Source organism: Arvicanthis niloticus, chromosome 27, assembly GCF_011762505.2.
Source record: "Arvicanthis niloticus isolate mArvNil1 chromosome 27, mArvNil1.pat.X, whole genome shotgun sequence".
NCBI lineage: Eukaryota > Metazoa > Chordata > Mammalia > Rodentia > Muridae > Arvicanthis > Arvicanthis niloticus.
The window spans coordinates 27,310,182-27,327,601 of NC_133435.1; the positions used below are offsets into that span (position 1 = coordinate 27,310,182).

Consider the following 17,420-nt stretch of genomic DNA (forward strand, 5'->3'; position numbering starts at 1 on the left):
GTTTTCTTGCTGGGCCTGGGTTGTCACACTTACTATGTATTCCAGTTCCATCTATTTCCCTGCAAATTCTATAATCTCTCCCATCTTTTGTTTTTACAGCTGAATAAAATTCCATTGTGTGTATGTTCCACATTTTCATTATTCATTTATTATTTGATAGTCATTACTAAGTAACTGTTGTGAATAGGGCAACAATGAGTGTGGGTGTGGATGTATTTCTGTAGGCTCCATATATGCCCAGAAATATGGAGTGGTGTATCTTTTTTCAGGTTTAGAGAAACTACTTCATTGATTTCTGTAGTGGCTACACTAGTTTACATTCCCACTACCAAGAATTCCTCTTTCCCCACACTCTTGCCAGCATTTTTTGCCATTTGTTTTATTAATCATAGCCATTCTGACTGGGGTCAAATGGAATTTTGAAGTAGTTTAAATTTACATTTTCCTGCTGACTAAGTGTTGAACACTTTGGAAAATATTATTAGCCATTTGTATTTTTTTCTTTAGAACTTTGCTTAGTTCCATGGTCCATTTTTAAAGTTGTTTTGTTTTCTTGATGCTTGCTACTTGAGTTCTTTGTATATTCTAAATACTAATCCTGTTTTGGATATATATATATATCTGGCAAAGATTTTCTCATTCTGAGGCTCTTCACTTGATTGACAGTTTCATTTGCTGTACAATGCGTTTTACCTTTAATTTTATGAGCTCAGGTTTATTGATTAGTCTTGAGCGATTGGAGTCCTATTCAGAAAGTTCTTACTGATATCTATATCTTGACATGTGCTCCCTACTTTTTTTTCTAGCAGTTTCAGAGACCATTAATAATCACAGTTAATCTTAAAAGGTATGTATTGATTCCTGTTACTTTGTTGATTTTGTAGCATTTGGTTTTTTTTTTTTACCCTTTTCCTGTCTTGCTTAACTTATTATTCTAGCATTATTTGTGTCCTGTGGCCTTACGGATAATTTTGTAGTTCTCTTTAGTCCAAAGGATTACTTCAAGTTTTTTCTGTTATAGGTTAGTAGTCATAAATTTTTTCTAGCCTTTTAAAAACATTTTTTTGGTGTTTTGTTTTTTGTTTTTCAAGATGGGGTTTCTTTGTATATCCCTGGTTTTCCTGGAACTCAGAAATCTGCCTGCCTCTTCCTCCCAAGTGCTGGGATTAAAGGCGTGTGCCACCACTGCCTGGCTAAAAACATTATTATTACATAAAATTTTACTATGTTTTCAATGATGACTGATAGTTTTATTATTATACCTGTCTGGGTTGGCAGTTGTCTTTCAGAACTTGAAATACATCTATACAGCTACTTGGCTTTTAAATTTTCAGTTGAATAACCTGCTTTTATTCTGATGGGCCTGTGTATGCGTTGGATTTCTCTTTTACTATTTTTCAAACTTTATATTCTATGTTTAGTGTTTTAGTTCTCACATGATCAAAGGATATTCTCTTCTTTGTTTTTCTCGTTGTTCCCCTTGTTCCCCCGTTTGGTGTCCTAAATGCCTCCTGTGTTTGAATTAACACCTCTTTCCCTAATTCTGGGAAATTTTCCATCATGATTCATTTTAACAATGTTTTCTGTAACTTTCAGACTTTTCTATGTTCATTATCCATAGGTTTGGTCTGTTTAGAGTGTCAGCATGTACCTTAGACTTCCCACTGGTATGTTCTCTATATGTCCTTGTTCATTCCACAACCCCAACCTCGGCCTCAAGCTTTCTTCCTACATCTGGGGAATTCTCTTAGGATTATTTAAGACATGTTTCCATGCCTTTAAAATGAATGGGTTCTTTTTCTTTTATCTCTACCATGATAAATTTGGTTCTTTAAATTTTTATTTATGTCTTATTTCCACAGTAACTTTCTTACTGTTAGAGCTTTGCCACTGCCTGATTGTTCTAGTTCTACTTTTGGTTCATGCTCAGATACTGTGCCTCTTTGGTTTATGCTATTGGTTGAGACCTTCTAAGAGCTTTTTACTTGACTTACTATGCTTTTTAATAGCTAGCATTTTGGCTTGTTTTTTCTTTGTTTTTTTAAATCTGTGTTGAATTCTTTTCAAATAAGCTTTGCCCTGCTTATTTCATTCAGCTATTTGTGTCCTCAGTCAGTATCTGAGTTCTTTGATTTGTTTTAACACGCTTAGTTCTCTGGGATTTCATTTCAACTTATTATCACTAGGTGCCATTACTGTAGGCTCAGTGATTTTGAAAAGAGTTAGGTTTTTTTCCCCCATTTTATTATACATGTGGTATTCCTTTGTTTGGTTTTATTTACTTACCAGTTTTTATTCATTCGGCTGAGGTATTTGCAGTATTCCTGTGGGCCTTGGATGCGGTAGAGTTGACTGTGTAGTGAAGACCTCAGTTCCTCAGTCTGAGCTCAGGCTGCCTGGTATGAACTCTGTAGGATTCCCCGGATTGGACACTAACTGCTACAGCAACCACAGCCTCTTGATATTACAGGGGTTATACAGTCTGTTAGCAGCAATAGCTTCATTTGAATTTAGTAACTGTGGGAGGATAAACAACCAAGGGTGGTATAGAGAATTCTCATATTTTAGATGATAAAATAAGGTGTTAGAGGGTAAGGATAAGGATTAAATACTAATCTTGAAAAAGAAAATTGAGGTGGGTAAAGTAGCTGGAGGGGTTTATTGTTAGGGTCTACAGATTTTAGAGGTTGTTAAAGCTATAACAGTATAAAGAGGCTAAGGAGGAGAGAGAGAGAAGAGTCGTAGGAGTAAGGAGTATTTAACATACGGTGGGAGAGTGTAGTAAACAGAGGTTTATAGTGAACTGGGTAGAGAAACACAAAACAGTCCCGAGACCTGACTGAGCAATCAAGCAAAACTATCATGACTATAAGCACAAGAGTAGAGATTAAATAATAGAAAGTAAAATAAAAAGAATGCTTATGGATTAAGTTTCTGTGAGTAAGTAGAGGTGAAATTAATTCTGAAATGGCTATGGATCCAACAATCTCCATGTGGTGCTGCTGTGTGCAGGAGTGGAGAGTTGAAGCCCACTTTTAATCAATTTTTATGGTAAGGCCACTTTCTTGTATGCAATGCAGTTCAGTTAGTAAGCTAATTGAGAATGTGTCCATGATTCTTTACTTTTCCTACCTTTTGAAAGTTATCTTTATATTGGATTTCTCATAGTTTTTCTAGAATTTATTTAGTTGTTTGACTTTTGCATTTTGTCCTACTTGGAATTTGGTAAGGTTGGTGGATATGTATACTAACTAATATGTATACTAATGGTTTTCATCATACTGAAATCGTTTTGGCCACTAAATCTTTTAAGTTTTTTCTCCTGTTCTTCTGGGACTTGTATCAAGTTAGTGTCCTTCATGGTATCTGAGGTGCCTTTCATTCTTTTTTTTTTTTTTTTTTTAGAGACTTATAATCTCCTATGACTGTACCTTTGGTCGTCCTTTGCTCCATGCTGTTCAAGATTTGTTGTTGAACCATTCTAGAGAGTTTTACTGTTCATTGTTTTCTGTCTCTCTCATTTTCTTTGGCTTTTTCCTACAGATTGTTTTTTTGTTTGTTTTTGATAAATCTGTTTTTATGTGGTTAAAAAAAATCAATTTGAAACTATCCTTTGATCTTTGTTTTTGAGACAGTTTCTCATTGTTTGGCTTATGATGGCCTTGTTTTTGTGATCCTCCTAAGTTCAGGGATTATATGCCTGAAATTTAAAAAATTTCAGACGAATTTTTAAAGCTCATTACATATACAGCTAGTTCTCTGCTTATGATGGAATTACCTTTATATCCATTATAATTGGAAAGTGTATTTACTACATGAAAGTCAGCCACAAAGTAGACTGAAGATCCCTGTGATCCTGTGCCTCCCTGGAACCTGCAGCTTGTTACAGCTGCCTATCATCACAAGATAGTTTACTACATTTTTTGTAGCCTGATAAAATACTAGATTGAAGTATGGTTTTCTTCTAAATACATACTGCTTTTGAACTGTTCTAAAGCTTAAGAGCTGTTAAATTGAACCACCCAAGATCAGACTGTTGGTATTGTAAGTAACTGATGTGCAGGTTGTTTTTTTTTTTTTTTATTTCCTTTGTAAATTTATTTGCTCTTCCCTTAGTTTTGCTCATAGTGTTTTTGTTTTATTTTAATCTTTTTCTTTAAATCTTTATAGGTTTTTGTTTGTTTTTTAATAACTGTACTTTTAAGTAAAGGCGACAGTTCAGAAATCAGATTTTTACCTTGTTCTGTATTAGTGTATGTATTGGTGTTATTTGCCATTTTTATTCCTGCTTTTGTGAATTTTCAGAAGCAATACTATTCTGGTCACTGAAATCTTTACTTAGGATACTAGTCAGCTAATGATTTGTCTGAGATTGTCTTTAAATGCCTGGAACGATAAATCTTTCCTCTTTGCTTTGTGGTTCTCTTTGGAACATACTTTCACTACTAAGCAGGAACTTTACAACTTCTGTTATCTTTGTTTCCTGCTATGTTGGGCATAGTTTCAAGGTCAGAGGTGAAACTTGTGCTGTTTTAGTTTTTCCTCTATATAACCCTTTGCAAGTGGATGGCCACGCCCTTATGGATACTGCATTCTCAAGGTTTTCATTTGTTCAGCCTGTTGTTTGTTCTACCTCTTCCTATCTTCCCTACTTCCACATAGTTAAAACTTGCCAGTCGTAGTTTTTTGCACTCTACTATCCTTTACTCAAGCATGTGGAGATTGTGGGGAAGAGATTCTTCAGCTATGAACAGCAGTCAGACAAAGACCATGCAGACCAGATAGTGACTAGTCTTCATGAAATGAAGCAGAGACAGCTCTAGCTGGGCTGCTCTGATAGTGTGGATTGTTAAGTAAAAACTTCAGAAATCTTTTTTTCTTAATCAAATTTTTCCTTTTCCTTAAGTGAATCCTCTCTGAGTGTTGCAGTCATTTGGTAACATTTTCAAGATCTCAAATGTATTGCTTAAAGACAGGACCATAGTCTTAGAAGTATGTCTTTAGGAACTTTATCTTTGTGCGAATATTATAGAATATATTTATGTAAGCCTAGATAGTAAAGCTAGAAACCCTGTCTCCTCTCTTGATGCAATTCAGTCCATATGGTAAGTGATATGGCGAAGTTGCTTTGATGTAACAGGGCATGTAATTTACAATAATTTTTTTAAATGTGTGGGAATAATATGTTTTGGTATACTGTAATGCATAAACAAGTAACTGTTTTATTGTCATTAAATATTATGTACCCTACATAATGGTATATCTTATATTCTTATACAATGGGCAGCATGGCCCTGTTTAACACCAACATTACCACAGATACACAAATACTGCATCATGCTTCAGTGTTACAAAGGCCGTAATGTTGCAGGGGATGAAATGTTTTCAGCTTCATTGTAATCTTAGGGCAGGAACCACCATTATATGTCATCTTTAACAGATAAAATGTCATTGTGGAATATGTAACTAATTCTTACTCTTGTATCCAGGTAGAATGAAATAGTTGATTCTGAGCCAAATATGAATGTTCAGATTGCCATGAGTATGTTTAGTGGTGCAGGAGATCAAATGAACTTCTATAGCTATAGAGCAAAAGGAAGCCATAAATAAATGCATTTACCCAAATTATTGGTAGACGAACATCAGTTAAGTGGGAATTCTCTTCATAGATTTTAGATGCCACCTTATTCTTAGCTTTAGGGCTAGTGGAAGCAGATAGTTTACTTAAAATAGTATATGCTAAAAGTTCTGCTTAATAGTTGCAACGATGTTAGGTCTAATGCAGGGATTGGTAATAAATAACTATGAAAGGACAATAAAGATAGCCCTGTCGATTTGTAACAGTCTGTCTTTACAATTATGTTTTAATCACTCTCCTAAATGTTCATCACAGATGTGGCTATGTTACTAATCTAAGTTGATAGTAGAACCACTTTTATTTTTAATTAGTTTTGTTGTTGCTTTTATGGAGTTACAGGTTTATTTGAAGGGCCTTTACTCTGCCACTTTTGACTACTTTAAAAAAATTTTTTTCTTGAATGGTTGTCCCCTGAGAGGTTTCATCCGGCAACTGACTCAGAAGGATACAGAGACCCACAGCCAAAGAGTGGACGGAGCTTGGGGACTCATTATGCAAGAGTTGGGGGAAGGATTGTGGGCCTGAAGGGGACGAGATCTCCACAGGAAGACCAACAAAGTCAACTAACCCAGACCCTTGGGTGGGGGTGGGTCTCAGAGACTGAACTGCCAACCAAAGAGCATATACTGGCTGGATTTGCTCACATGTAGTGGATGTGTAGTTTAGTCATGGGTATCGAATAATTGGAGCCAGAGCTATCCTAAAAGGTATTGCCTGTATGTGAGCTATGTTCTTTTAGCTGGGCTACCTTGTCTGGCCTCAGTGGGAGAGGATGCCCCTAGCCCTGCAGAGACTTGATGTATCAGGGTTGGGGGGGATATTCAAGGCCCACCCCCTCAAAGGAGAGGGGGAAGGATTATTGGAGGGGTAGACAGGAGGAGGGACAGTGAGCAGGATGTAAAGTAAATAAATGAAAGACAAAACAAAAAAGAAATTTATCTATTTCTGAAAGCAATTTTCCATTGAGCTCTAGCCCAGTTTTTTGTTTTGTTTGTTTTTCTGGTTTTGACTGGTGCTATATCCATAATTTTTTTTGTGGGGATAAATTTCCTGTTGATAAGTGAAAATAAGATTTGAAATCTCTAATATTAATTTTATATATATCTTAGAAATATATTCTTTTTTGTGTTTAGATTTTGAAAGATGTCCCCATTCTTGTTTATCTTCTGATGTGTTTCATGGTCTAGTTTGTACTACAATTCTTTGGTCCAGGGATATTTAGGTTGTTTCCAGTTTCTGGCTGTTACAAATAAAGCTGCCACTAACAGCCGAGCAAGTGTCCTGTGGGATGATGACATATATCTTTTGGGTATATGCCCTTCCTGGGTTCTTTGCTGGTCTCCTATCTCCCGCTCCTCTCACATGATCCTCCTTTTAGGCCAGTTTTTTAAAACTGGTTTTCAATACTTTATAATTTTTTCTACTTATAGATTGGCCAAGCCCCTGTCTTTTGGTATAGGGTTAAGTTTGTTTATTACTTTATTTGTTAAAGAGGCTAGAAGTGCTTCAAATAGCCTTCTCTTGTGTTTTCTGTTGTGTTTGCCTAAAGACCCATTAAGCAGTGTCTGAGACCAAAGGCTCTTTCAGCAGTAATCTTCTGTTATTGTGAAGGTACACTGTTGATGTAGTTATAAATATGAAGGGAAAAGAGGTTTATTAGTAAGTACCAAGGTTTAAGGGACCCTCAGTTGAATATTTTTCTATCCGTTACTGAAAACTAGAGGGGCCTATGTGGAATATTTTTTTCCTCTTCTAGATCTGTTAAGCCTTGATAAAATTATGATTTGGAGAAAATATATATATATATTTTAATGGTAGAACTTGTTTAGGGCATACTCAGCAATAGTTCGTATTACTTGTTTTTGGTTATGAGGATAGGAGTAGTAACTTCAAGTTCTTTTACATTTTGGAGCAGAAGCCATTTTTTTCTAGAGCTCAATATATAAACTCTTTTATTTTAAATTTTGTGTCTTTTCCTATTCAATATTCAGCACTTTGAGATCTGTTTATGCTTTTTGGGTAATTTTCCTGAATCAGTATTCCCTGTTTACTTTTTTTTTTTTTTTTTTTTTTGTATGTCTAATCTACTGCCTACCTGATTTGTCGGAGGTTTTCTTAACAACTGTGAAACTCTCATGTCTAGACCTTTGAGTTTTGCTTTTCTGGATCTGAATGCTAGATAATTGTTGCATGTTTACATCAATCAATTTTTTTTCTTTATTCATTAAGAAAGATACTTATAACGGTACTTCAGAATCTGATCACTGACATAACAAAATTTTTCACATTTTTGCTGTTATCTTGACAACAAATTTTCTTCTCACTTGAAATATTTGCATTTTACTCATATAATGTTAATACAAATATTCCAAGAAGACTTCTCTATGTAAAACAAATTTTTAAAATTTTACATTTCTCTATTTGTGTGGGAGGTAGGCACATGTGTTAGTCACAGGACAAAAATATAGTTGTTGGTTCTTCTACTATGTGGTTCCTGGCAATAAAACTCAGGTCGTCAGGATTGGCACCAAGCAACTTTATTCTCAGTAATCTCTCTGGCCTGAGACCTCTTTTTTTATATGATGTCACTCATTCCTTCTTAAATAGAATTGTTATATTTTGGTTAGCAGTCTGTTTTCAAAGGTAATGTAGATTCCACAAGGTAATTTCTAAATAAGCCATGATTACTATGTATGTGTTTATGAATATGCATTTCTTTTTGACAAGCTCAGATTTTAGGATCATACACTGAAATCTGGAAATAATTCTTTTGAAGTTACTCTTTATGGCTGTCTTAAAGTATTTTCTTTAAATTCATACAATTTCTTTAGATGTGTGTCACAGATTAAGCCAGTGAAATTCAGTTTAGGAAATTAGTATGTTGTTCTATAATGTATGCCCTGATATTGCAATTGCCATGATTTATTTATTTATTTGTTTGTTTGTTTGTTTGTTTGTTTTCTGTTTAAGGCAATCCTTTATCACAGGATATTATGAGCTTATACCAGGACCCAGATGGAACACGAAAGCTACTGAACTTCATGCTTGACAATCTTGCAGGTAACTCTTAATGACAAAGCATTGAATTCTATAGATGCTTTCAGTAGCTGATGTACCACACATTACTTTTATTAGCTACTTACAGGTTTGGAATTTCTAGCTTATGCAGTAATTAATGAAATGGGCAGAAATTATGAAATTTATGAGATTTTTTTTCCATGTATGAATACTTTCTGTTTATGAAGCAATGTGATGAGAGTTTTAGTTATACTATCGTGTAGGAACTTTTACATTTTACTACAACTATGGTTACTACTACTATGCCTACTACTACTATTGCCTCTTACTGTGTAGCTGTGGAGTGGTCTGGACATTATAATGTAGACCTGGCTGGCTTTAAACTCACAAAATACTCACTTGTCTCTGCCTCCGAGTGTTGGAATTAAAGATACAAGATCATTCATACATGGCACCATAACTAGAGGTGTCAGGAGGCCAAACGAGGGTGTCAGATTCTCTGGAGCTGGAGTTTTATGTAGTTGTAAGCTGTCTTAAGTGCTAGGAAGCAAACTCAGATCTTTTGAAAGAGTAGCAAGTGCCCTTAAATATAGAACCACCTCTCCATCCTCAGGATCTTTTACATTGTATAGTATAAACTTTGAGATAAAAATGGCTAGTAATTCCATGGCTGTGAACTCAAGGTTGTCTTAATCACTAAGATAATGGTTACCTGAATTGGTACAGGTTTTATGTATAAGTTTACCTATATAACAATTCTGGTTTATTTTTGTTTGTTTTTACTTTTAGTGTAGTGTTCAGTAAATTAAATGGGATAAATAGTACTTTATTATAAAATTGGCTTTCTGTTGATAATTTTTTCAAGTATAAGTTAACAAATATTCTATGTTTAGATAAGGTATGATAAGGTATGATAAGGTACGATAAGGTATGATGCAGGTTAAATGTTTTAAATACTCTCCTGATTTACTTTAGGGGTTTAATTAGAACACTATCCTATTATAAATCAAGGTTTGTATATAGTTTAACTCATGGTACATTTGTGGAAAATTTGCAAGCAGTCTTTAAGCACACCAGAATTATAGGACACTACCATGGTTGTAGTCCATATACAAATTTGTTGTACATAGGAAGGCTGTCTATTCTGTATATAACTTTCTCAACATTTTTGATATAACTTTTTATTAGCTTACTTAAGCCTTCAGAATGTGGGTATAAGTGTGTAGATTAATTCTAATTTACATTTTTTGAGTAACGTCTTTCTAAAAAATACATTTTTTTAGAAAAATATATTTTTTATGTTGTTTTTGTATATGTGTGTGTTGTTTTTGTATATGTGGAGTCCATGAACCTGAATGTATGGGTATGAATGCCTGTGTGTGCACACATGCTGAGATGTCTTAATTATTCCCCCCCCCCCCCCCTTATTGATTACCTAGAGACAGAGTCATTCGTTGAACCAGAATTAGCTTTCTTCAGCTATTCTGACTGGCCAGAAGTTTCTTGGGATATGCCTGTTTTTGCCCCCTGACCCTCATACTTGCAGAACATGTACTTTTTACCCACTGAGCCATCTTCCTTGTCTACACATCCAGCTCCTTAAAAAATTAAAAACCCCAGAAAACCCTTTTTTTGCTGGCATTTTTGTGTTGGCCAGCAGCTACTTCTGGGCATAGGGCCTGCTCAGGGGTGTGGTTGATGTACTCAGTGACTCTCACTCCATTGGAAACAATGGCTGCTCCCTTTCCAGCCACATTAATTGCTAACAGACATTGTGCAGAGGGAGAGACGTTAGAGCACTCAGTCCTGAAAGGGCTGTCTTTATCAAATCACTCACTTTGAGGCTCTTGGATAAAAGGAGTGGAAAGGTTTTAAGAACCAGAGATGGTAGGTGACTCCAAGGGGGGAAAATGTACCAATATATATGGGTGACAGTATGATGATAGTAGTATAAAAAGTCTTGAGATCAAAGACAGTAAAACTTCTTCCTTGATCTGATTATATTTGACTGTATGGGTGGTTTGTTTTTGTTTCTTAATCAATTTCAAAAATCCTTTTCACAATGCTGTGATAGGTACTGTAGAAGTGACTTAGCCATTAAAAGCACTGGCTGATTTTCCAGAGGACCCAGGTGTAATTTCCATACCTACATGGAAGCCTACCACATTCTTTTTAGCTTGGTTGTATTGTGGTTAGAAAACATATTCTTTTATTTAAAGAAATTAAAATCTTATAAGCAGCACATTCTTAGTTTTTGTAGGTGTTCTTCAAAAGAATATGCCTGAGCAGTTGCTTGATGGCAGCATTGTACATACCAGTTTATGTTTGTTGATGATACTGGACTAGTGTGATTAATATATATTTAATAATTACTTTGATTTTACTAATTGTTAGACTGTTTAAAATTGCTAATTTGCTTGTTTCTAATTACCTACCTCAGTGGTTTAATTATGTATGCTAAGGATACTTTTTGTGTATTTTATTGATTCTTAATCTTTCTTTGTATCTTATTAATTTAATGTTTATTCTGTTTGGTTTACATTTGTTCCTTTTTTGTAGTTAGGTAGTACTTAAATTATTAAGGGAAATCTAACCTCTTTTAACATAAATAAGTATGTGTGTTATGTTTTCATTCAGTTCAGTGTGTTTGATTTCCTTTGTGACTTTGATCAGTGACATATTTAGAAGTATATTGCTTAACATACAAATGTAAAGTTTTCCTGTTGATTTCTCATTTGATTCTATATAGGAACAATTGGAAAACATAGTTTGGATTTTATCCAGTTGGTTTTTTTTTTTTTTTTTAAAGTTTATTTCTCTATGATCTAAAAATTGGTTGTCATAGTTTGTGTTTTCATGGGCTTTTGAAAACTTTCTGTAGTTGGCTAATAGAGCAAAAATGTAAATGAGATTATGTTGGTGGTGGTACTCAATTCCTCTTTCTTTTTTTTCTTCTAATTTCCCATCTGGCAATACTATCAGATGGTGATATGACGAGTTAAAAATCCTCAGCTTTAATTATACATGTTTTTTTTCTCTATTCTATTGTCAGCTTTTGCTTATTTTTTTCAAGATTTATTTTTATTTTATGTATATGAGAATTTGCTTGCATGTATATATGTGTATCCTGAGCATTCTTGATGCCTGAGGAGGCTAGAAGAGGGCATTTGGTACCCTGAAAGTAGAGTTACAGAACTTGTGAGCCACTGTTGGGGTACTAAATGCTGCTGAGCTTTCTCTGCAGCCCCTGCTTCTGGTATTTTACGCTGTTGATTGGCATGTTTAGGATTGTTATTGCTCTATTTTATTTTTTAATTCTGAAAACTACTTTATCACATATTAACATAGCCATTCTTGGTTGCTGAAAAGTTATTTTCTAATTTTCTATATTGTTGTATTTGAAGGTATGTAGAATAGTTGAGTATGTTTTTTATTCACCTTACTAAGATTTTATTTTGCCTTTTAATTTAACTAAAGTCTAGGTGTCCTTATTGGTACCATGATAGTTTTTATAATGTTTTCTTTGACCATCAAATACTATTTAAGAACTGATAGTGATAATGTTAATGCTTGTAGTTTCATCCATTCTTTTTTTTTTTTTTTTTTTTGATATTTTAGTTTTTCTTTTATATATTTTTTTCTGTTTGGAGAGCTTCCTTTAGCACTGGCCATTCTTTAAAGGTAGATGTGTTAGTGATCAGTCTTTTAGTTCTTCACCACATTCTGACTTTTATTTCCTCTTGATCCTCCTCTTTACTGATGTCAGCCGCACAGTAGTTTGGAGTATCTGGGATTATATGCATGCATCTACAACCAGCTCCTTGATTTCTAAAGGATAGCTCCTTTGATGTAGCCATTAAAAAAAAAAGCATGTAGTGTTTCCTTAGGCTTCTAATGTAATTTAAATTGGTGTTTTTCTATAGGTAATCTGTTAGGTCTTTAATGTTTCTGAAGTTACTTCTCTAGTTCTCAGAAGTCTAGTTAGAATTTCATCAAATTTATTGTACTTAAATTTATTTACCTTCTTTGATTTCTTGTTGAATAGAAATTTTTATCTGTTATCACTTAGAAAACTTTTCAGCCTTATATTTTTTTCTTCTAGACTATAAATGATAAGAAGTTAGATTTTTTTATAATTCCATTAAGTATTTTCACAATTTATTTTATTTTTCAGTGTTTTGAGACAGGGTTTCTTTGTGTAGCCCTTGCAGCCCTCCTAGAACTTGGTCTGTAGACCAGGCTGGCCTTAAACTCATACAGATCTGCCTGCCTCTGCCTCCCAACTACTGGGAATAAAGGAATGTGTCACCACTACCCAGTGTATTTTCATATTTTCAAAGGCTTTTTTTTCTGTTTTATTATTATTATTATTTTTAACATATTCATTCTAAAAGTCAATGACTTTTTTAAAAAAATCATTTTAGTGGTCTCAGTTCTGGTTGAACAAAGTGGGTTTGAAAAAGTTTTTACTGCTTTATGGCATAGGATGCTTCTGGGGCAAATGAATGAATGGCCTTGCAACAAATGTAGCACAACAACATAGATAATTGCTTCATCTTGGGGGCAAGAGTATTCTGGAAGGCTGTTTTTTTTTTTTTTTTTTTTCCTGGAATCCAAGGTGATGGATAGGTTTAGGATAAATGTCGGGAGACCTTTGGGAACTCTGGAATAGGACATTACAGAAAGTTGCCAGTGAAGTACCTCAACTTTGTTTCCCCAACTCTGAAGAGAATGAGCTAGCTTCTCTTGAGTGGAATTGACATTATAAAACAGAGAAGAAGTCAGGAGTTAGTGGCACACACCTTTAGTCCCAGCACTTACAGGAGGCAGAGAAACGGAAATAGGTGAGTTTAAGGTCAGCCTGGTCTACTTTTAAGTTTGAGGTCCAGGACAACCAGAGCTACACAGAGAAACTGTATCTTAAAAACAAAAAGCAAACAAGAGCAGTGAAAGAGCAGGTAAGGAAAGCCTCATTAGAAAAAAATTCAGTTTCTTTTTCTGTTTTAAAGATACTTGACTTACCAGGATGTTAAATTTTTACACAGCTTTAATTTTGCAGAAAGGAAAAAAAAATAAATCACAACTTACCTATGTAATTAAAACAGATTTTTGTTTAAGGTTTGAAGTTTAAGGCACTTTTCATAAAATCACACATGTGGAAATATCATTAATGAGTTTCTTAATGTTCTTTTCTAATACTAGTTTTATGTTCTCTGCATAGCTCTTTTTAGAAATTTAATTAAATGAATTTATTGATTGTGTCTGAAAGAGATCAGGACAGCTTTCAGAAGACTCTTTTCACTTTGTTTCCTGTTGCTGTCACTGCTCTATGCTAACTGGCCTGGAGCTTCCAGCTGATCCTCTGGCCGCCTCCTCTCATCTTAGAAGAGTGCTGGAGCTATGCAGAAGAACAGGCTTTTTACATAGGTTCCAAGGATGTGGATTGAATCCATTCAAGCTGGAGCAACAGGAATTTTTACCCACTGATTCCTGCATTATCTTTTTTTTTTTTTTTAAAACCTTTAGGTTTAAAGTTTATGTTCAATTCTTGGATTAGATTTTTAAGCCCACTGTGGGCTTAAATAATAAATAGATTGATTTGGTATTAGAAGCTAATTACACATATATAGGATTATTTTGTTTTTAACTTTTTTCTTTCAGTTCATCCAGAGCAGCTTCCTCCGAGGCCATGGATTACATTAAAAGAACGAGACCAAATTCTGCCATCAGGTAGCTTTTTTCATCTTTGACTTTTAAAATAAAGTCTTATTTGAGCTTGTGATTATAGGCTTTCATTTTATCTACCATGGGTATAGATGTGCCCAAAAGTATTTATAGGATAGGCTTAAACAACATTAAGATAGGCCTGTTATATTATACCAGTAAACATCTTTTTTCTTTCACATTGATGCACTGGGCTAGAAAATTATTCCTTGTGATGCAGCTTTTTAGAGCTCTTAGATGATTCTTAAATCATCTAAGGAGCAATAATAAACTTGCTTCTGAACGGTTTTGAGTTTCTTAGGTACTTTATCTTCCTTGAGAGGAAGGAAGACTGGCAAGATGCTTAATGTTTAAGATAGTGTGTCAGAAATGTCAGCAGAATTGATCATAGAAATGGTTCAGAGTATTTCATGACTCTAAGGACATAACTTGGCATATCTAAAACAGTAATGTATGAAATTTAAGCCATGTTGTCTTTTTGCAAATGAGTAACAGTTTTATTTTTTTTGTAGGACTTTTAACTGCATGTTAAGACATTTTAGGTTTGGAAATGCTACTTAAAATACGTTGTGAAGGGGCTAGAGGGATGGCTCAGTGGTTAAGAGCATTTGTTGCTCTTGAAGAAGACCTATGTTCAGTTTCTAGGTCCACATGGCAGCACACAGTCATTTGTAACTCCAGTTCCAATGGATCTGGTTCTCCCTCTGGCCTCCTCAGGATATAAGACTGCTTTTGGGATACATACATGCAGGAATTCATGCATAGATATAAAATAAAATCTACTTTAACAAGATTGTGAATTTTTGTTTAAGTGCCTTTTAAATGATATCCATAAATATTTTTTTTTAAATATTTATTTTATGTATATGAGTACACTGTAACTGTCTTCAGACACACCAGAAGAGGGCATCGGATCCCATTACAGATGGTTGTGAGCCACCATGTGGTTGCTGGGAACTGAACTCAGGACCTCTGGAAGAGCAGTCAGTGTTCTTAACCGCTGAGCCATCTCTCCAGCCCCATCCATAAATATTTTTATGATACTTAATTTTATTTTAAAATTAAATAAACAGTTTAACTTTCATAGGTTAGACCAATTACTGAATACTACTACTTTAATTGTTTTTAAGGGTTAGAAGTTACTATCAACATTTTGAACACTATAGACCCTTCTGTTTCTGAGTTGCTTTGTTTGTTTGGTTGGTTAGGGTTTTTGTTGTTGTCCTTTTTTATGTTTTTAAAGACAGGGTTTCTCTATTTATGTCTGGCTGCCCTGGAACTTTCTTTGTAAACCAGGCTGGTCTCACAGAAATCTGCCTTCTGTTTCCCAAGTGCTGACATTAAAAGTGTGTGCCACCACAACTGGCCTTTCGCTTTATTTTTATTTTTACTTTTATTTTTATTGTTTTAGAACATTCAGAACAAAATATTTCAGTATTGTGTGGAATATATAACTTCTTTATGCTTTTCTTTGTATTTAATGATGCTGAGAAAGAATTCTGCATGATACAGTTTTGTGTCTTTCATGGACTTAGGATTTTGAAATCACAATTATAGGAAAACATCAGCCTGTTAAATAGACATTGTTTCACAGTTACCACAAATAACACTTGTTTTAGCATGATAACACATTAAGTGATCTAAGTAAAGAAAACACTTAAAGTTTTTAGAGTGCCTTGAATTAGATGGATTAGTTTTCTGTAGTGTGGTTTATATGCTTTCTACTCTACCCTCCTCTCCTTTTTTAAAAAAATGGATGTCTTTTTCTTCCTTGGTTATATTTTCATTTTTTGTTAAGTGAAATTAAACTAGATGCTGAAATACAAATATTTTATCTTTTGTATTTGCAATTTAGATTTTTGAAAAAAATTTACATAAGACATGGAGAAGAAGGGGAGGGAACTATTTGGGAAGAGGGAGGAAGGGAACCTTATAGGTGGGAATTCTACTAGGGTTGGTGATAGTCAGGTGGTGTGTTACTATGAACAAAGTTTCTGATGTATGAAATGTCAGAATGAAACTTACTATTGTTTTGTACAATGAACATATACTAATTAAAATTAAAAATGTAAAAGTGAGCTTTATACATTAAAGATGAACATTTTTTTAAGCTCTTTAATCCCTTCTTGAACACAAATGAGCATGATTTGAAAGGCTTCTACTATTACACAGCCACATATCTTTTAAGAAAAGAAACAGTGCATACAGCTAAATATTAAGTAGTCAGTGATTCCTAAAGTCATGTATTTTTAGGGTTAACTGTGATAAAGAACCTAGTAAAGATTTTTCTTATTTTGGTACTAAGTGAATAGACTAAGTTTCAACACTGAAAAATGTCCTTTTCTTTTGCTGAATAAGATGTGTGTGATAACTGAGATAGTAAAGAGTGATGTATACTGAAATTATTATAATCATTAACTATGTAATAATCAGGCCCAGTTAGAGAAAAATCTTCCAGATGGAATGAAAATTGGAAATTATATATTCAGCTTAATTAATCTTCATTTTAAAATTTGTAAAAATTGTATTAATACAGAATTTAGTCTTTGTTAGAGAGATTTTTCACTCCTAGACTTTTCTAGAAAAATCTTACATCAACAAGTCTCTGATACTAACAAAGTCAATAACCATAACAATCTATTTAACTTCTTTTCCTCGTCAGAGTGGTACTTCAAATCTGGAGAGGCAGAACATGGTAAACTCAGGGCACTAACTTTTGTAGTATTGTGGCTTAGGAGTGTTTCAGGGTCATTTCCAAAGTAAATACAAATGATATAAATAACTCCAACTGAAACATAGCCTTCAGTATATAAAATGGCCATGAATCTTGACACTTTTCTGCCTTTTCTATTATTGGAAATGAATCCAACTTCAATAAAGTTACTTCATCTTGAATTGTTTAGAAATTTATGATATTGATGGTTTTTAACCATGCAAGTTTATTAATACCTAAGTGGTATCTTCTTGAAAATATGTATGACAAAAATCTAATGCTCTGAATTAGCATAGAAATGTCTTTTGTATCAGGGTTTCTTTGTTG

At 34.0% G+C, this 17,420-nt stretch overlaps 1 protein-coding gene across 9 annotated transcripts in view; it reads left to right on the forward strand.

The window, feature by feature from the left end:
- The window catches only part of Cnot6l (CCR4-NOT transcription complex subunit 6 like), a 138,123-nt gene that overhangs the window by 41,526 nt on the left and 79,177 nt on the right, over positions 1-17,420 (forward strand). For all 9 annotated transcript variants that reach the window (XM_076926456.1, XM_076926458.1, XM_076926452.1 and 6 more), the window contains 2 exons: positions 8,609-8,698; positions 14,318-14,386. In XM_076926456.1, coding sequence (XP_076782571.1) covers positions 8,609-8,698; positions 14,318-14,386 — 159 coding nt within the window. The remainder of the gene's footprint in view (positions 1-8,608; positions 8,699-14,317; positions 14,387-17,420) is intronic.